This window comes from Paralichthys olivaceus, chromosome 8 (genome assembly GCF_024713975.1).
Source record: "Paralichthys olivaceus isolate ysfri-2021 chromosome 8, ASM2471397v2, whole genome shotgun sequence".
NCBI lineage: Eukaryota > Metazoa > Chordata > Actinopteri > Pleuronectiformes > Paralichthyidae > Paralichthys > Paralichthys olivaceus.
This window is the reverse complement of record NC_091100.1, coordinates 21,353,825-21,374,214: the sequence shown is the minus strand read 5'-3', so window position 1 is coordinate 21,374,214 and position 20,390 is coordinate 21,353,825. Positions and strand designations below refer to the sequence as shown.

Below are 20,390 nucleotides of genomic sequence, written 5' to 3'. Positions count from 1 at the left end.
TATCAGGTGACATCTGAGACCATAAAGCAACGTCTGGAGGAGGCAGAAGCTACTGAGATGAGGATCAACTCGGCAAGGGAGCGCTATCGACCAGTGGCAACCAGAGGCTCCGTCCTGTACTTTGTCGTTGCCGGTCTCTCAGAGATCGACCCAATGTACCAGTTTTCGCTGAAGTACTTCAAACAGGTATTGTTTAGTTTATTTCCCAACCCACAGTCAAATATACATATAAGTCATTTGTAAGCTTTTTTCAGGTACACAATGTAGGTGCTTCAAGTATCCATGTAACATGATTATTTTCTTCATGGTGCATATCTCACTGTCCAATTCACTTACCTTTATTTATTTATTTTATTCCTAGCTATTTAACTCCACAATTGAGACATCAGAGAAAAGCAAAGATTTAGACAAGCGTCTGCAGATCCTGCTGGACCAGATCTTGCTAAACTCCTACATCAATGTGTCGCGTGGCCTCTTCGAGCAACACAAGCTCATCTACAGCTTCATGCTGTGTGTGGAGATCATGAGGCAGCGTGGGGAGATTTCTGATGGGGAATGGCAACACTTCCTGAAAGGACCTGCTTCCTTGGAAACGGTGAGTTGTGAAATCAAAAGGGTTCAGGCTGACAGATTGTTAACATTTGTCTAATGTTAACATGAGAAATGAGCAGTGTTCATGGATAAATAATTGACCGTAATTTATCAATCACTTTGTTTATACTTTGATGAAGTTATTAATCACATAAATCTATTCATAATTAGTAATAAGTCATTACATCAACTTATTTTTCTTGTTTGGAAAAACAAGTCTGTTGAAGTTAAAATCGTAACAGTAACTGGTACTGGTACCATTTTCTGCTACAAGTACAAGTGGTGTCAGTGACAATTCTTGTCTCAGATGAACGCAGCATAAAATGTTATTTGCTGCCACATTTTTTCAATAGCCTGTGGAGCTCAACCCTGACTGTGCATGATCATGTGTGTCACTGTCATCATAACTGAAAATGGATGTCATCTGTCAGTGACATCCACTGGGAACTTAATTCGAACCACGCTCCCCACCTTCCTGCACACACTCTCGCACACACACACACGCAAAAACAGAGCAAAGACCAACCCATTCAGTCTCATGTTAGCTTTTCTTGACAGAATTTGCATTGCACCTAATTTTTGTTCACTGGTCAAAGTTATCTTTGGCTTTTTATTGTCTTGTGTTCGACCAATATCATCTAACATCACACTTTTTTTACCAGTATGTTTTCGTGACTAGTTTTCCTTCTTCTTTTGTTGCTTGATGATGGATAGGAGACTGATTTAGATAAATTTAATGATTTTCTGGTGTGAGTTAGACATTGTGCCACAACAAAGGGAAGTAATCATAAAATAATATGATAGTTAATATTATATTATTAGTATTATCACTCTAGACTGTATTGTTGTTCATTTATAATATGAAATCAGGTTTTGCTAGGTGATGTCCGATAAACTAAGCTGCAGTTTGAGCGACATGGTGCAAAAGAGTTTGAATATACAGTACCAGATTGGCTGACTTGTAATAAGGAGATTTGACCACTGAAGCCAGAACGAATCATAAGACATGAGGCTTAATTGCCGGAAGGAGCAGAGAGATAACGACCCATTTTCAACTGTCATGAGTTCCAAATTTGTGAATTTTGTCACAGTTTTTTGTCTGGATCCTTTTAGCTATAAATATACAAAGTGCAGATTAATTTTTCTCTTCAAAAATCCCCCGGGTTGGCTTCTAGGCAATATCTTCATTCTCGCCCCCTCACGTGTCAGGATTGTGTTGGGGGAAAAAAAGTCCTTTGTCACAGTTAGGCTGTAGCCCTCTCTTTGCTTATTGCTGAGGAACTAGAGACTGATGAAAAACACAGACAGTAGGAGAGAGACAAAAGAACCAATGACAAAGTCTTTCTATGGAGAGGTTGACAAAATAAATATTTCTGTGTTCGAGAGATAAGAAATGGAGAATATCTGTGTTTAGCTGGGCGACTCGAGGACAGTCAGTGAAACCACACGCAGCATTGTCTTAGCTGTGTGCGTCAGCTCATTGTCATGCTGAGATGTTGTGCCTCACAGACAGCCTCAGGTTACTTTCACTTTGGAGCAGGTTTATGCTTCCTTCAGTTCTTTGTGGTGTCCCTGTCCCTGCCAGTAACAAGCCCCACCACTACATAATGCTACCAGCACCATGCTTCACCATATGAGCAGTGCCTGGTGTTCAGAGTTCTGCTCGAAACGTTTTTTTTGTGTCATTAGACCCGAGGGTTTTTCCCTTAGCCTTTCAGGGTCCTTTCCATGTTGTTTGGAAGCGGGCAGCTGAATGCCTTTTACTTCAAAGTGGCTTCATTCTAGCCACTCTTACAAAAGGGCCTGATTGACGGAGTGCTAGTGAGATGGTTGTCGTTCCCGCAGGACTTCTGAAGCTCTGTTAGAGTGACTGTTGGCTACTTCGGCAACTTCAATTTTGACAACATCCTTTGAGGGCCACACTAAATTATTGAACACATATATAACAGTTACCCCTCTATTGATAGTTGGAGCTGCTTTTCTGTGGTGAGGCGTCAGATCTTGAGTGGTAGGGATGATGATACTGCAGCTTGTTTTCCAGATTTTGGATAGTTAATCATGGGGAGAACAAAGTCTTTGCAACAGCACTATTTTTTCCCATCAGCGCAGAGAAAATCCTTAGGATGTACATATAATTTATAAAGATAAATGTTCAGCTCCTTTCGTTGCTTTAGTTTACTTTTCATGTCCTGAAACCTTTCACCGAATGCCTGAAGGAGTTTCATGAACTCACAAGTATTTTAGATGTAATAGCAATTTGTTCTTGCAGAGTAGGAAAATGCAGCGTTAACCCCGTTCCAGTTGCACTTACACCAAGCATGGCATTCAAAAACAACAATTCCTCCCTGCATCACACGTGGCAGTAATCCCAGGCATGAAAATGTCAGTATTTGTTAATTCAGTTTCATTATGGGCGAGAACATTTCTCCTCTTGTCCCAAAGTGTTTTTGCAATATCTTGTGCCGTATCAGTAATCCAGTCTGCAGCTAGTCTCGAAACAAACTGACACTTGGGAACAATTTGACTTCGTCTGGTCTTTAGCAGTTCCCCGGCAGCAACAAAGGCTCCTTCACAAATTCTCCTTCTGAATGAGGTTTCAGTTTCTCAGCTCCTCACCACAAGACTTGCCGGCATAACACTGTGTCTGTCAGGATGTGGTCTTTTGAAAGCTGCTTTCTGGACACATACTCCACTGAAGAGCGTTAATTGTATCTAAGGACATTTGTCTTTGCAGCTCATCCAGTTTAGCTGCGTGTTTTTATCTTTAATGATGCTCGAGATTGGTCTTTTTCATGACTAATCTCACAAACTCGGCAGACAGAAACTCTGTATGTTTCTTTTTGAAAATGCAACATTCCACATCTCAATTTTTTTCTTGACAGTTGCTTGTGATGTTGCCAGTAGTGACACATAACAGCTATTTGTTTGTTTTGTTCACACTTATAAGCCGCACAGGCATTCAGCTCAAAGAGACCACCCGGAAGGTCACAAAAACAGTTCTTAAAAACAAAACAAAGCATTTATAACGCAAAGTAATTCCAATAATTTTTTAAGCCTCTGGATCTCAATGGTTTGCGTATTTCCCTTTTGTCTCTCTTTCCCGTCTCTCTCTATATTACATTTCTCTATAAAAACGCATCTTCTCTTTCAAACCCCATTGGGGCAGAGTGTGCAGCCAAGGCCTCATCGGTTTGGGCAATACATAAGGGGAAAGGTTGAGTGGAGCTATGAATAAAAAGACCTTTGAGATTTATTTCTGGTTCAGATGGTTTTGAGACCACAGGACAGATCAGTCAATGCCATCCAGGGGTGTGTTGCTTTTTTCATCCACCATTTTGTCTCATTTATATGGCATTACTTAGGCTGGAGGTGCTGCCTGTCAGCCGCCATTATCCTCATGCTAATGCCGTCCTTCCTTCTTTTTCCTTCACCTCTGTGTTTCTGTCTCCTGCCTTTTGCATCACAGCTTCATGACATCCATCACGTAAACTTCTATTGCAAGTTTTTAGTGCTTTTCAAATTTGTTTTTGCACGTCTATGCCACCACCTCTCTGTAATGTCTAGCTTTTCAATCTTATTCTCTTTACTCTTTTATTGACGTCCTTTAATTCTTCTTTACTGCCTCTACCTCAAGGTCTGTCCTCCAACTGTCCACATCTCCCTCCTTTATTGTTCTAATTGTGTCTTTTTATATTTCCCCATCTTCCAGGACAATGCAGAGCAGCCAGATGTGCCATGGCTAAGTGATTTTTACTGGCAGACATGTTGCGAGCTGGACAACACATTGCCTTGCTTCAAGGACATCTCGAAGGAAATCACCCGAACCCATATCGACATCAAGCTAGGTATGCAACACAATATATGTACTGCATGGTGTTTATGCAAAATACTAGAACAGGAATGATTGACCTAGATACAGCTTAGCTCTTTTTATTATTATTCTACCATTCCTTCATCAGATAGTGTACAAATCTGTACGTACACTACGATTAAGGTTTAAAAAATTCACCCATAAAGATTTATGTGGCATTAAATGAAAGTCCTCTCCTTTAGGACGTTGTCAAGCATCTATTAATCCAGAGACCTGGAGAGACTATGTGTCAGACTTGCCCCCGCTTGAGGAGTCCAAAGAGGTGAAGAAGGGATGCATCAGAGGTTACTGGAACGAGAGGTTGGGAGCCTTCCAGAAGCTTGTCCTTATCAAGAGCCTCATGGAAGAGAAGGTGAGCCTCTAGAAAGTTTTTTTTTCAAGATGTGATTCAATGTAACTTTTACTTTTAAACGCGGCAAATTCCTAAGATGCTTATTGCACAGCCCTTAGCAAGACCCTGCCAAAACATTCTGTTTTGTAAACCAGACATGTCAGAAACTGGATCTTAGTAAATGAAGCCTTCCATTTCTGCAGTCATGTTCTGCCCACTTTTTGATAAAAATGACTTGTTTATCTATTATATTTGATTCTATTTATGTCCCCGTAATGTCAGTGTTCGCCTCTCCTCTGGAGTATACTGTCTCAAATTTGCTTATTCATCTCTAATCCTTTTTTTACTTGATTGATTTCGGACAGTGACTTTTTTTTTTAACCATTTCTTTTGTCACACTCTCTTTATCTCACAATATTTTCTTTCTCCTTTTCCCAGGTGGTGTTTGCTGCAACTGAGTTTGTGATTGTCAGCCTGGGCAAGCAGTTTGTGGAAAACCCTCCACTTGACCTGGCCAATCTTTACAACAACTTGTCCCCCTCCACCCCACTGGTCTTCATTCTTAGCACAGGATCTGACCCTATGGGTGCCTTCCAGCGTTTTGCAAAAGAGAGAGGATGTGTCGACAGGTAAGACAAATAGTTATAAATGGAGGGAGCTGAAGTGGAACTATGGATACATTTTAAACCATGTTGTCTTTACAGGCATTAGATTGTATTAAGAGCCAAATCAAATGAGCTTAAATAGAATTGATATTTCTCTCAAACTTTTAACTTGACTGAAGTCAATTGATTCATTGAAAGTAAAGGTGCAAAAGATGATTTAAAGTGATTATCATATCACATAATGATGAGGGGTAGGGCAAAAAAATTAATTCAAGGATCACAATTCTTTTCTTTATGATTTTTTTGAACGCCACTGCTCTGATAACTGTCACCAGCTGACTGCCAGCTGTTGTTTTTACCAAGATCAGCCTGGTGTTCCAAAATAAAAGCAGTTCCACTTGGATTCAATTTATTATAACAGAACTTGATTTAACTTTTTCAAAACAACACCATACTTATTATTATAATTATTGTTATTATAACAATACTTTATTTATCAGTTAGAAGACTTTGCAATACATTTTAACATTGAATCCAATATTTTTTTTCAAATACTTAAAAATCTTAATCAAATTGATACCCAAGTATCATGATCGTATTTCCTAGTGCTAATAATTATCATATACCTGATCACGTGTATTAGTTCTGTATAAGTAATTACATTGGTATTTCCCTGTCCATCAGAGTTGAATCCATCTCATTGGGCCAGGGCCAGGGGCCTATAGCTGAGCAGATGATCCTTCAGGCCATGAAAAGTGGCAAGTGGGTCTTTCTGCAGAACTGCCATCTGGCTGTATCCTGGATGTTAGCCATGGAGGAGCTCATCAAGACCTTCACTGAGCCTGGTGTGGTAACATTAGCATAGAAACACTTACATGCATGCATGAACACATAGGTCTGACCATCAGGACATTTTCAAATGCGTCTCATTATTCATTATATTTTCTACTGTTGCCCCTGAAAAGAATGGATTTAAAGATCAATCCATTTTAGTTTTGCAACTTCCATGCACATTAACTGGCAAATTAAGATTAATCTTTGAAAATATGTCATTAAGCAGGGGTAAACTAGCACCATACTCATCCTGAATTTTTAAAAATGAAATGAAACGTAAAACAAAATTACTCTGGAGTCCCAAAATCAAAGGTGACAGCTACGAGATCCTAGTAGTAACTCAAAGGATACATTTTAATGAAGCTAAATCATGATCACACCAGTGGTTTACTTATTAACAACATTACCCAATGAACAAAGTAATATTAATGACTTATATTTGATATTATTATATACTGCCCTAAAACATGCCATTATATTTGACTCTTCATGATGTGTATTTTAGTTTGGAGATATACAAGAAAAGTACACTAAGCAAGAAAAAGCCATTGGCTTAAGTTCCATGCTTGACAGGTTGACAAATAACTGTCTACAGCCTCTTAAAGGTACAGTGTGTAGAATTTAGTGATATCTAGATGTGAAGTTGCATGTTGCAGCTGAATACCCCTCACTTCACTCTCCCCTTCCAAACATGAAAAAGAACCTGTGGTAGCCTTCAGTTGTCATAAAAACTCAAAAGATGTTTAGTTTGTCCAGTCTGGACTAATGTAAAAAACATGCCGGCCTCCGTAGAGAGGGTCCCCTCCATGTAAATATAAAGTATTTGAATATAAAGGGCCTTTTCTGTGGTTAAGAAAACTACAATTCATACAATTTAGATGAAACGAACTAGTGAAAACATCATGAGGATTATTCTACATAAAATTTCTGCCAATAGTTCCCTTACACCTAAATCTTACACACTGGACCTTTAATTACATCCCGGATGTGTGGCATGTGCAACTTAGGTAAGGTATAAAAAAAGAAGCAATCGGAAAGAGAATGTGTGGTGACTGAGAGCCCAGCTCACTTCAACATGGAAAAAAATGTGATAAATTCAAACGAACATAAAGGAGAATACCCTGCATTGTACACTTAACATAACAGAGCTTGTTGGGGCACTAATGACTCTATAACTGATGTTTTTATGGTTTTTAACTGAATTTGTAGCAAGGTGAAATACTTAAATGTGTGCTTTTCATAGAGTAAACCATAAGTAATTTTTTTCTTTGTGTATGGCTGTGAATAATGTTCCTCTCTGTTCTTGTGCAGATACAACGATACACGAGGATTTCCGTTTGTTTCTCAGTTCCATGCCAACCAAAGTGTTTCCTGTTACGGTGCTTCAGAACTCCGTCAAGGTAAACACACAAACACACGCACACACACACGCTATGTAGAACCTCTCTGCTGATTTCAGTGTCTGTGTGCAGCACATTAAAGCTGCACAAGAAATGCGTACTCAATCCAGCAACAAATAGTAGTGGTGCAGCACAAGCCATTAGAAGTAAAGTGGTGCTGTTGTCTCGATGTGTTTGAAATTCCTTGACTCTTCTTTATTATTGTCATCAGTCATGTGGGAACCTTTAAGTTGATTTGCGTCACCAATTTTAACGGCCTTTAACCCAATCGCCTGGCAACAGAGCTGCATTGAACAGGACAAAAAAGTTCTAATGCCCCTTGTTTTTTTAAGATGTGTACCATTAGCTGTTGAGTTGAATCCTGATACTTAAATTTAAAAGTGCAAGAATCAGATGTTTAGCTCTCTTCACTCGCCTTATCTCTTTGGAAAGCAATTCTTCACCTAAGTGTAATGAATCCTGGGACAGGTTGGCCTGGAAAGGAACCTTCGTTGCTCAGGGATGATTGGAAACATTTGTCAGCTGCGTTTGAAGGAACCTTCAAATAGGACAGCCTCTCCTCTGTGACATAATCAGCATTCAGATGCAGTCTCTAATGGAGGGGGGCCCTGAATTGGGACACAGCATATGAGTCATGTAATCGTTGATAATATCAATTACATATTAATTAATTACTTACAGTTCTTTCACTAATTACCATCTTATAATATAATTGATGTAGAGTGGGATTTGACTTGTGTTTGCAGATCCACCGGGATCAGGTTTTGTCTGACTTTACATGACAGTTGACTATCCAGAGTTCAGAGTTGGCAAGAAAACACATCTGAGTGGGAATAGTACACATGTTTCTATGAGGGAAAATGTACAGACTTCATGAAGGAAAAGCCTCATCCCAGGATTTTTCTCAGTCTGAGCAGGACTCCTCTTTCTTTAGCATCATTAACCCTGTGTGTTTGTGCTTTCTTGTTCCCAGGTGACCAATGAGCCTCCCAAAGGCCTGCGAGCAAACATGCGACGGGCCTTCACAGAGATCTCCAGCAATTCCTTTGAGAACCACGTTCTGGGACGACAGTGGAGGAAGATTGTCTTTGGGATCTGCTTTTTCCATGCAATCATCCAGGTAACATACAGCCTAACACATAATAATTGCTTTGTACGCATGGATGTATTTCACTGACTTGTTACACGCTGTATTACCTGTTTGCATCCTGTCTGCTTGTCGCTCTTCATGTGTCTCGTCTGTGTGTGTCTTAGGAGAGAAAGAAGTTTGGCCCTCTGGGCTGGAACATCCGCTATGAGTTTAATGACAGCGACAGGGAGTGTGCTCTTCTCAACCTCAACCTCTACTGCAAAGATAACACCATCCCATGGGAAGCTCTCATCTACATTACCGGTAGGAAAGCTTACACTCAAGTGTGCGTGTGCGCGTGTGTGTGTGTGTGAGCGCACTTTGGAAATACAACATCAGAAAGTGCAAAATGCAAAACAGTACATGAGACCTGAGATGGTTTGGCGTTAACCAGGGCAGAAAGTGTGAATGTCTCTTTTTATCACCATGTTTGCTAGCCTGTCTGCTGTGTTTGTGTGTGTTGCACAAACAGCACACTGTAGTTTTGTCAACAACACACACATTCAGCACCAAGTGAAATGGGGGAAAGCCAAATATTTGCTGATTTCACATAGCAGGACAGTTCTCTAACACGATTTCACTCTGTTCTGCAGCTGTGGACTGTGGCTGCTCTGTTCCTCTTGACTGTAGCTTTATGGAAATTAAATGAAATGAACAGATGTTCCCAAAACACACAGCAGATAAAGAAATTGAACCGTTGTGCTACTGAAGTCATGTAATATGGAATAGTTTGTCATGGTACATGGAGGTGTCCAAAAACTAAACATAGCCTTCATGAAGAAGTGATTTACTGCAGTGCTTATAGACCTTGTCAACAACACAGCAGATATTTTTTTAAACGAAACTTTCCTCTCCATTTAAAAAAAATTCTCAGAACCTTTGTTTTCCTAAATATCTCTGTGCAGACCAGAACTATTACAACCCATTAAGCCACAAACAAGCAGGCCAGGCTAGTAGGTGGTATTTTTTAGAATATAGGACTAGATGGTGAATATCCATTGTACGTTTGAAGGTGTTCTGCACAAATTAAGTTACCAACTGCCAGTAGAGGTTAGTGGGTGTTAGTGACCACCAGCAGATGTTAGGGACATTGCTTCAGTTGGCCTTGTAATCAGTGATACAGGCCGAATTTGAGGGTACGCTGAGGCTGAAGATAAATCTGACCGCCTACTGGTTTGTATGGCAGTACTATGAAAGCCATGTGGCCCACTCAGTATATCAGACATCATTACCTCAATGCCTTTTTAAACTGATAACCTACTGTCACAGGCAGCAGAGTCAAAAGCTGTCCCATTTTTAGAACATAGGAAAAGATGGAGAATATCCCTTGTTCTACCACACTAATTAAAATACCTACCAGCAGTTTATATTGATGTAAACAGATGTTAGTGATGACCGGCGGATGCAATAGAGAGCACATCAATGATCCGTCAAAAGCCACAGAGGAACGCTGTGGTCCAAATAATATTAGTCGAGGCAGACTCCTGTGAAAGTCGGTAATGTGGTGCAGTGATGCTAATTTTAGCTGCTTGTAATTAGACCTAGCAGTGCTAATCAAACGAAGAGAAACTGCTATACAGCCATTGTTGTTGTTTCTGCTGCATGCTCATTACAGAACGCAACAGTAAGCAGATGTGAAGTAAGCTGTGACGTTATCGTTTCTCAAACATTTAACATGTACACATGAATACACAGAAACTGTTCTTGAAAAACCTTCACTTGAGAAGACATGTTTCAAAATCTTAAAAACACGTTTGTGTGTGGAAACAAGGCTCAAACACAGGGAAGTGCTTGTTCTTTTCAAAATAGAAATATCCATTAGTGTCGACAGGCGTTGGAACTTGTTTATGACACATTTCAGTAAAAATACATTACATATCTTGTCCAATGATTTTGATGAATGTCATAAACCTTGCAGATATCTTGTCACTATGATAATGGAAATTCAAGTTTCCATTTCATGTCTTTTTTTTATAGAAACATGTCTGTGCAGTTTTGCAATTTCATTTTCATTTAGGTTCAGATATCATATTGACAGTTAACCTTATTCCTCTTATTTTCATTCTCAATTGCAATTATAATGTGTATTTCAAACGTGTGACTGAACAAATTGTCAGTTGAATTGATGTTAGTTTAATATTGTTTTTTGTGGGCTTCCACAACAGATGTGTTTAAAGTTATTATAAAGAAGATGAGGGATTCCTTTCATTATCAATACTTATCATGTCTCTAAAGTTCATTTGTTTCCCTGTAAATCTGGTTTTCAATTACACCTCTAAATGATATTGTGCTGCGTCCAGTCTTGGCGGAGCACATCACATTAAATTGATAGCTCTCATTGTTGTTATCACACCACTGCATTATTAGTTTAATCCTTAATTCGAACAGTGAGCTACACACACTCTACCAGGGGAAGTATTCGGGCACAAACCAAGCATGATATTGCCTTTCCTCTTTTTAGAAGGAGCAGTTACTCTCTTCCAGTGTTAAAAAAAGTCTCTGCCTGCTTTTTACCTGCACTTTGATGATTAAATTCCCTTACATCTTACATAAGTACAGATTTTAAGTCTTAAATTGTTAAAAATTATCTCTTGCTCTTCAGTAATTTAGGCTGTGCCTTCCTCTGGCATTTGTCTTTTCTCAGTTCATTTCCTCATCTCTGTCTTCATGTCATTGCCTAATATGAACACTCGTGTTTGAATGTCTGTGCTGGACATTGTGACGGGAATGTGCCAGGGAGCTGGAGGCAACACTTCTGAAATGTTAAACCAGCCTCTGGTCCTTTGAGAGACATGAAAATGTGTGAATGCAGTCACACCGTTATTTTAGTGTTTAAACTGTCCTTTAACCACCCTAGTCTGGTTTGTCAGCCTAATATTTCCTATGTGGTCTTTCCAATACCACTGTAGAACTCTCTGGATTATGTGACTTATTTACTCCCCCAACACACACACACAGCTGTTTTCAGACATGAATTGCCGAGAATGTCTGCACAATTGGATCCGGAATCTCTCTGGAGTTTGTCTTTCACATACAGTATGAACTAGGCAGCAGGATATTTCCCACTCAAACACAGAAATATCCAGAGCGTTCAGGTGCTGGGTGGTGCAGCAGGTAGAGGCAGGACCTAATGCATTAGTTAAGATCATAAGATTTTGTTTACAGCACATCAACACCGACGTCGGCTCTTATTGCCAAAAGCTCTCTTGCCATCTTCGTCTGTGTGTTCTGGCACCACTTTTATATCGTGAGATATTTGAATTATTATTATTATCTCCAACTGTTTTCTTCCATTGGCTCATTCAGACATTCTGTGGAGTCTCACTCGTTCATTTGTGTTGTCACATACATCTCCTCTGGAGAACGTCAGGAGATTCTCTGGATATCCGTGCTTGTCTGAAAGCAGCTTTTGCTTTGTGAACCATTGAGTAGTTAATAATGCTAATGCATATCATTCCATCATCATTCCAAATTAAGTCTGACCAAAAAATGTTATGTTACAATGTTCAATATTGTTAATAATATTTTGATGAGAGTAAATAGAATATAAAGCACAACACTAGTATTTGACATAGCGTGCATTTTCCATTGCCCTGAGGATGACAGTGTCGTACCATAGCTTGTTTATCTCTCGGAAACATACTACAATACAATTTGAGGAAAAGTCAAACATAAGTTAAAGACTCCACAGTCTAAAGGCAGATATTACTGTTAACACCATATTTTTAAGGGTCACAGATCAATTACTTAGTGAGATTGTAAATGTAACCACTTCAGTCTTAATTGTTTGTTAGATTTTTTTTTCAGGTTTGCTGTCTCCTGACATTGTGAAAGTTATTCATCCATATTCAAGAGATGTTTTCATCAGTAAAGTCAGTGGTGAGAGTGCGTGTAGACTGAGAAACATGTTGGATGCGTGAACACAAAATTACTCATGAGCTGGGAAGCCGTGTGAGGGAGTCCTGGCCAGAAAAGGCCATTTCTTATAGTTTGCAGCTGTTTCTTGCCAAGGCTATCAACAAGACTCCGCCCTCTAGATACAACGCAGAGGGGAACAAAACATAAGAATGAGCTGTTTGTGTAAGGAACAAACAAAGATGGGCCAAGGGACCGTCACTAGAGATAGTCTTTGTTTACCTCTTAAAGTTACACAGCAAAGATGATGCAGCTTGTTAACATCATGTGACATTTGTGTCCGTGTCCGCAGGTGAGATCACGTACGGGGGCAGAGTGACTGATGCCTGGGACCAGCGCTGCCTCAGGACCATCCTCCGAGGCTTCTTTTCCCCTCAAACTCTGGAACACGGCTACACCTACTCATCCTCAGGTAGTTTCCAACGTCAGGCTTTACGCAATATGTTTTGTACAATATAATGGAATTCAATACAGTGTGTGTGAGTCCATGTGTTATAGAGATCACATACTGTATATTTTCTTTTGATTTCTTTGTTAAGGTATTTACCACGCCCCAGAGACAGAGGAACTGGCGCAGTATAAACAGTATATTGAGGGTCTTCCCATCCTGGATGATCCTGAGGTCTTTGGTATGCATGAGAATGCCAACTTGGCCTTCCAGGTGAGGAACAGCACTAAACTTTCTTTTGGTCTGATGGTCATTACAGAATCATATCGATAACTAATTGACTTTGTTTTATCATAATCTTTTGTGTTTTTATCGAAATAATGAGTTAATCATCTCATCTTTATGATTTAATCTGGAGCTCCTCGCACAGTTTACTGCCAATTATAAAAGCATTTTTGTTTGGATACAATGAGAGTGAAATGGTACAATATCAATAAAAAAGATTTCACAATGTGTGGGTGTTAATGTGTTTGTTTGTCTCTTTGTCCCCACAGCGCCAAGAAACCATGGGTCTAATCAACACCATACTGGATGTTAATCCTCGCTCGTCTTCTCTGCATGGAGCCAAAAGTAGTGATGAGATAGTCTGTGAGCTGGCTGAATCTATACTAGCAAAGCTTCCTGGTAAAAACACACACACAAATAAACACCCATGTGCATTTAGGTCATTGTTGAGAATGCGCATAGTCATAAACTTAATCTCTTATGCTGCGTTTTCCATCCTGTGTGTGTGTGTGCAGAGCAACTGGACATGGATGAAGCAGTGGAAACTCTGTTTGTACGAGACGAAAATGGCCGACTTAACTCCCTCACAACTGTGTTGGGGCAGGAAGTAGACCGATTCAACAGCCTGCTGAGAGTGCTCAGGGTGACCCACATGACACAAACATGTTTAAATTGTAAAGATCATTGCATTAATGCTGTGCTGCCTGGAGACAGCTTTGATCAGAGTTTATTCTCTGGCAGCTGTTGGTATTAGATACTTTTGAACCAATAGAAATGATGTATTTATTTAAAACAAACATCACTGTTTTGCTCTTGTCATATTCTCATGTGTAATTCTGTTTATGTTGCCCAGGTGTCTCTTATCACGCTGCAGAAGGCCATAGCAGGTCTGGTGGTGATGTCAGAAGAAATGGACCTTATCTACACAAGCTTCCTGAATAACCAGGTCCCCACCCAATGGGCGGACTCGTCCTACCCTTCTCTCAAAACCCTGGGGTCCTGGGTCAAGGACCTGGCCCTCAGGACTTCCTTCATCCAGGTATTTGAAGCAGATACTCACTTGTTTCTTTATGGCATGGTCTGGTTGAAAAATCCACTTGCTCACACTGCGTTGTGCAAACAGGTAGGTTAAAATAATTCAAATATATTAAAATAACTTTGGGGGGTAAATATGATTTTGTGTGTAAGATTATGTGTGTGTAAGAAAAAAACACTAATAATACATCAACAAAAAGTCTCTCTCTCCCTGTATCCCTCCCTTGCTTCCCTCTTTCAGCATTTGGTTCATCTCCCCTGACTAAAACTGTTCTTCCGTAAGGCTGGTTTGAACACGTGTGTTGCAAAATCACTAAAATTCACTCTCACCCTCTCTAACAAACATGACACACAAAGGGGACTAACAGGGGAGCGTTGCATTAGTTCATAAAGTGATGATGCGTAGCTGCTGAGTCAGACTGCACATGTTCACTACCTCAGAAGAGAGGATGTTTCTCACTCTGCCAGCACAAGTCTGAGTCACTTTCAGGTCCCATAAGTGATAGGCTGGCTGGAATGCACCATGGCTTGTTTAACACCCAAACTAACTAATTAAAAGTTTAGCTATTTAAAGTACAGACCTTTACATTTCTCCCTCTCTCTTTTTCTCTTGACTCCTCTCCCACTAGACATGGATCACATGTGGTCAGCCCAAATCTTTCTGGATCTCAGGATTCTTCTTCCCTCAAGGCTTTCTCACTGGTAAAACACTGCAACACCAAAATATCTTCCATGTTTTTAATCAACCAGAGCTGTAAAGCACAATACAAAACTCCTATTATATAAACTGTAATCACGGTAACCAATAATTATGATTAGTTTTAAACTGCCTGTTCTTTGTCGCCACTTTTTTTCATTTGTAAGATCTTGCTGAAGAATATGATGTAATGTGTGGCTTTTGTTCTCCTCTGCACTCTAGGCGTTCTGCAGAATCATGCAAGGTACTACAAGTTGCCCATTGATGAACTCAGCTTCCGCTTTAACATGGTGCCAGTGTACAGGGACGAGGCAGCAGTCTGTGAAGCTCTCAAAACTCTACCCAGCAATGCTCAACTGGATATGGATAAGGAGGTACTTGAAGAGATGTTGATTTTAAAATGTTATGCTTTAAGATGCTCATCCCCTTTTGGGATATTAGCAGGATAAGTACTATTAACAACGCAGACCAACATTAAGTAAACACAATTATTATTGCTAAATATTTCCTGGTGTATTTGTAATTGAACAGTTCAGCTGAAGTCTCACTACAGAATTTACTAATTCCTCTTGTTCATGAGCATCAACTATTTCACCCAGATTTTTTCCTCTCAGCTTTTTTGCCTTATCAGCACTAAGCACAGTGAAATAAAAATAGTTGACTCATGTATTACCATCACACAGAAGGATGATTTGGATGGGTTGTTGTAGTGCTCTCCTTTCTCTTACAATCCTTTGACTAACCACTGCCTCATCTCATTTGTGGACACAACAGTTACCTGAGCCAGAGAATGGCGTTCTCGTGCACGGCATGTACATGGATTCCAGTCGCTGGGACGATGACAACATGGTGATTGAGGATGCGTTACCTCGAGTGATGAACGCCATGCTGCCGGTGGTGCACTTTGAGCCACAGCGAAACTACGAGCCCGACCCCAACCTGTACCAAGCTCCTCTGTACAAGACCTCCGCCAGAGCCGGGACACTGTCCACCACCGGTACATTCCCCATCTAAACATACTGGTTTAGTTTAGGAAGTTTTACATTTTTAATTTATCTGAAATATTGCATATTGACTCAACAGACAGCGACTTATTTCTTTTTTGAGAGTATAGATGTCTTGGAGTATTGTTGGGACTTTTGTGTTTCTTTCAACACAAATCAATGTAATAGATTTGAAATGTTATTTTGTCAAAGATTTGTTCCTCACCCTTAATTTCTGTCTTCTTGCAGGTCACTCTACTAATTTTGTGGTGACGGTAATGCTTCCCTCCAAACAACCCAGCGATTATTGGATATCAAAAGCCTCTGCTCTCCTGTGCCAGTTGGATGATTAAATTTAAATTCAAGGACAAAAACCAACATTTACTGAGACACTATCTACAACCTTGAATGTACTTAGCTAATGTTATGTTAATGTTGCATCTTTTCTAAAATAGTTAAGATTTTCACAAACATGACATACTTAAAGGTTCAGTGTATACGATACAGGTGATTTTTTCACTAGTGTTTTTCACCTAAATCGTAAGAATTGTTGTTTTTTTTACCCAAGAATGGGTCTTTTATATTTAAATACTTCATATTCACATCAGGAGCAGGTCCTCTCTACAAAGGCTGCAACTGGACAAACTAAACACTTTTTGAGTTTTGATGGAAGATGAACAGGTTCTCTTTCATTTTGGGAAGTAGTGACTAGATGTCACTAAATCTTACACACTCTACCATATACAAAATAAAATAAATTAACCTGTCATGAAATCTTATTGAGTTTTCCCATATTGATACCCTCTTCCTTCTAACACTTGAGTATCAGTTGTAGCAATTAATTCTTATCCCGCTGACACTTGGGGAGAGCAGTGCTGTATATCCAGATGTCTGAGGATGAGACATTCAGTGTAAACACAATATACTAGAGCCCCTCACTGGTGAGCTCCATTTACACTCTGCCGTAAGTCATTGGATGATTTGAAATTTACAGAGTACACGTAGGCACAGGGAGAGAAAAGACAGTGTGGTGGAAATTTGTCAATTAACGAGTCCAAGAATGTTTCTTTGGTCTCAGAGTGAGTTTTATTGAAGCTTTCTGCCGAAAGGATCACACAGGCAAGGGTGGATGTTGCGAGTGTGATGGAAAAAATGAGGTGTGCTCATATTTAAGTGTCTCTGTTCGGGTTACGCCCCTGAAGATTGCATCATTTCTGTGTTGGAGAGGAAATACTATTATCTGTGGTAAGAATGTCAGTCAGCTGAGTAGATAAACAGAATTCAACCAGAGTACAGCAAAGGGTCACTATTGATTCAGGTGACCTCAGGATCAACTTCTGGCAACACATGTTTAGACAATAGGGTCACATGCTGGACAGTGGATGTACATGCTATATGCATAAAGTTCATGCTGAGCTGTACCTTACATGGAAATGTCTGCTGTAAGCATAAACTAAGTAGTTATTAAGTAAATTCCCATTACAACAGATGCAGTAGATGGATGAACAGAGATGAATAGACACACATACAGTAAATGTTAATGCTGCTCCAAGAAAAAAAACCATTAACTAGCTAAGTGGATTGAGTTGAGACAGAAGTAGTGATGATCATCAAATGATGGAATGCTGCCACCACAGCCCCTACACCCATCAGCAGCATATTTGTGTCACCTAGGGCATGCAGTGCAAACACATTAAATATGGCTCTTCAAACACATTAAACAGACCCTCCTGCAGCAGTGGGGCTAGACAAAAAAGAAAGAAAGAGGGGAATGTAAATTATTGATTGAGAAAGCAGTGATGTTAATGATAGTTTACAACAACCAGAACATCCCTCACCTCAACTCATGGGAATGATGTGCCAGACTGTTTCTTGGCTTGGATTTTGTAATGTTTGGGCAGAACAAGTTGTATTTATTCTAAGCTAAGCTAACACATGCCTGTACATTTATTGTACAGGCATGATCGTGGTTTAAGTCCCTTCATGCAAACATAGAGTAATTACCAAAATACTGATAGGCCTACTGTGGCATTTTAGTTAAATGTGGATTAGAAATGTGTTTTATTTTCATCACATCATTGAATCAGAGAATAAGAATAATTGTTTTTATTAGGTTTCACCTAATTTCCCATTTCTTGTAAAATTGTCACTTCCCTCTTTCTCATTTCTATTTGCCATGCATGTCGTTAGTATAACTTACTCTCTGTCTGTTTTACTGCAGGTCTGGGAGTTGTAGCACAGGCCGATACAGTGCATGGGTTACATCCACCTCCCTAAAGCTGTAAATGGTGGCGAGTAGTTTGGCTTCTGTAGGGGGCTCTTACGCACACTTCATCCGGTCGGTCAGATTAAAACAGACACAGTTTTTACTTGCTTCAGTGTGAAAGTAAATTCATGCACTAAAATGTCCTTATTTCAGTTGCAGAGCCCGGTCATCCAGTTCATTTAATTTCACTTTTAATTTTGTGCAATCTGCTCCAACTAGTGCATACACAATGCCAGCGAAACAACTTCACACATGCCTGATTTTTCTGCAACTCTTCAAACAGCAGCACCCACTATCCCCTAACCTCCTTAATTAACCTCATTCCTCTCAATCAATCCTTTTAAGAGTCAAGATTATGCTCTATGGATAGCTGAATGCACTGAACTGTGTTGTTATAAGGATACAAGTCCCAATGAAGAGGGAGGGAAAGGATTGAAGGAGTAAATGAGATTATATGCCCCAGTCACTCTGAAACCAGATTAACAATGTTTTAGCATCCTGCACACACACACACACACACATACACATACCCTTTCATCTCAGTGGATTAAGTCAGGGGGAAGAGGACACAGTTCATGTCTGAAACAGATGGGTCCAATGGAAAATTCTGGTTTATTGTTACCTTTTTTCAGGATAGAAAAGGAAAAGCAGAGATTAAAAAATGATTTAGACATAAAACACACACAGTTGATGACACCAGCTGTGGGACAATGAGGACAGAATACTTGGCAACTAATCGAAACAATTGTAATGAGAAGCACAGATTAACAGTGGATCAGCCTCATGCTCTCACTGGAGCAATGTGTAATTTTGATAACTGATTGGGGCTGAAGAGAAAATGTGTGATTACAGAGAGTTGCATTTTTGCAATCGTATTTGACTGTCAAGGTCACTCAGGTTGTTTCATAAAAAGTTACACCACTGCAGTAACTCTTAGCCGTATAGTCAGATATTATCATGATTGCCTCGAATCAGATTTAAAGGAACTTGTGCAGTGACCGTTCTAAACCTGCCTGTTTAGAATGGTCTGTTCTCTTGGACTGTGTTAATGCTCCAGAGCCTCTTCAGAATGAATCCTGGTCATTGGTGAGTTGTTCTCAAACAGTTGTACAATATACTGTCACTTTTTATTCTTTGTGTTACTTCTCTATTCTGTGTGTGCAGAGCTTTCTTATAAAGAGTGAAGTTAGAAGTTAGAAAAAACTTGATATTCATCCTACCTGGTTTATCTGCAGTAAAGAATATATAGTAATTTTTATCTTAAAATGAAACTGCATTTACTTCATTACTGTTTACATGTGTGGTATATATACAAGTTAGAATGATTTACTGAAGTACTTTTGTTATTTTTATCCATACATTGCATGTTGGCTATTTCAAATGTCTGTTAAGCAACTGACACAATGTTCAGACGCAAGTTCACATTTTCAAAAGCTCTGTTGTTGCCAGGGTGGAACTCAGCAACCACAATACTCGTGAATGTCTGTTAGTCCGATGTGGTGAAATAAGAATAATCGAGTTATCAAAATGATCTTAAACCAGAGATTATTGCTGAGGGGCGAGTTTTGTCGACCACTACTACTTAATCTGAGGATGTAGCAGAAGACATGTTCAACTCTGTCCGCCCCACTGAAGGTAAGGAGCTGTTTGTCTGTTTATTACTTTTTAATTAATATTGAATGTATCATGTGTCCAAATTGCTCTTGTGGTATGTGTTTCACAGGCAGACAGACTGACATTTGTGACATTTGAGATATAAATTAACGTTAGACTTTCTATTCAGTTCCAGCTGATGATAACATTTATTGGGGGATGACAAAATGTAACCAGCTCTTTTCTAATGTTTCCAGTGTTGATGCTATGCTAACCTGCTGCTGAGGTACCTTCATACTTAATTCACAGACATGACATTCCAAAATGTCTAATGGATGCATGGGTTGATAATAGAAATGATGCAGACTCATTTCCATGGTTTTAAAAAAGAATGAAGGAGCTAAATGACAAGATGGAGTGAAGAGCTTCCAAGATCCAGGTCACAATCAACAGTATCTGAGGACATG

The 20,390-nt window shown here is 39.6% G+C and overlaps 1 protein-coding gene across 1 annotated transcript in view; it reads left to right on the top strand.

Annotated features, from left to right (window-relative positions):
* The window catches only part of dnah6 (dynein, axonemal, heavy chain 6), a 54,186-nt gene extending 36,921 nt beyond the window's left edge, over nucleotides 1-17,265 (top strand). Inside the window, exons 65-82 of the mRNA XM_069529930.1 lie at nucleotides 7-186; nucleotides 362-595; nucleotides 4,301-4,436; nucleotides 4,645-4,814; nucleotides 5,232-5,422; nucleotides 6,083-6,243; nucleotides 7,544-7,632; nucleotides 8,606-8,752; nucleotides 8,887-9,025; nucleotides 12,969-13,088; nucleotides 13,216-13,337; nucleotides 13,619-13,748; nucleotides 13,865-13,992; nucleotides 14,203-14,388; nucleotides 15,014-15,086; nucleotides 15,304-15,455; nucleotides 15,856-16,078; nucleotides 16,314-17,265. Coding sequence (XP_069386031.1) covers nucleotides 7-186; nucleotides 362-595; nucleotides 4,301-4,436; nucleotides 4,645-4,814; nucleotides 5,232-5,422; nucleotides 6,083-6,243; nucleotides 7,544-7,632; nucleotides 8,606-8,752; nucleotides 8,887-9,025; nucleotides 12,969-13,088; nucleotides 13,216-13,337; nucleotides 13,619-13,748; nucleotides 13,865-13,992; nucleotides 14,203-14,388; nucleotides 15,014-15,086; nucleotides 15,304-15,455; nucleotides 15,856-16,078; nucleotides 16,314-16,417 — 2,685 coding nt within the window. The 3' untranslated portion in view covers nucleotides 16,418-17,265. The remainder of the gene's footprint in view (nucleotides 1-6; nucleotides 187-361; nucleotides 596-4,300; nucleotides 4,437-4,644; nucleotides 4,815-5,231; nucleotides 5,423-6,082; nucleotides 6,244-7,543; nucleotides 7,633-8,605; nucleotides 8,753-8,886; nucleotides 9,026-12,968; nucleotides 13,089-13,215; nucleotides 13,338-13,618; nucleotides 13,749-13,864; nucleotides 13,993-14,202; nucleotides 14,389-15,013; nucleotides 15,087-15,303; nucleotides 15,456-15,855; nucleotides 16,079-16,313) is intronic.
* The last annotated feature ends 3,125 nt before the right edge of the window (nucleotides 17,266-20,390 follow it).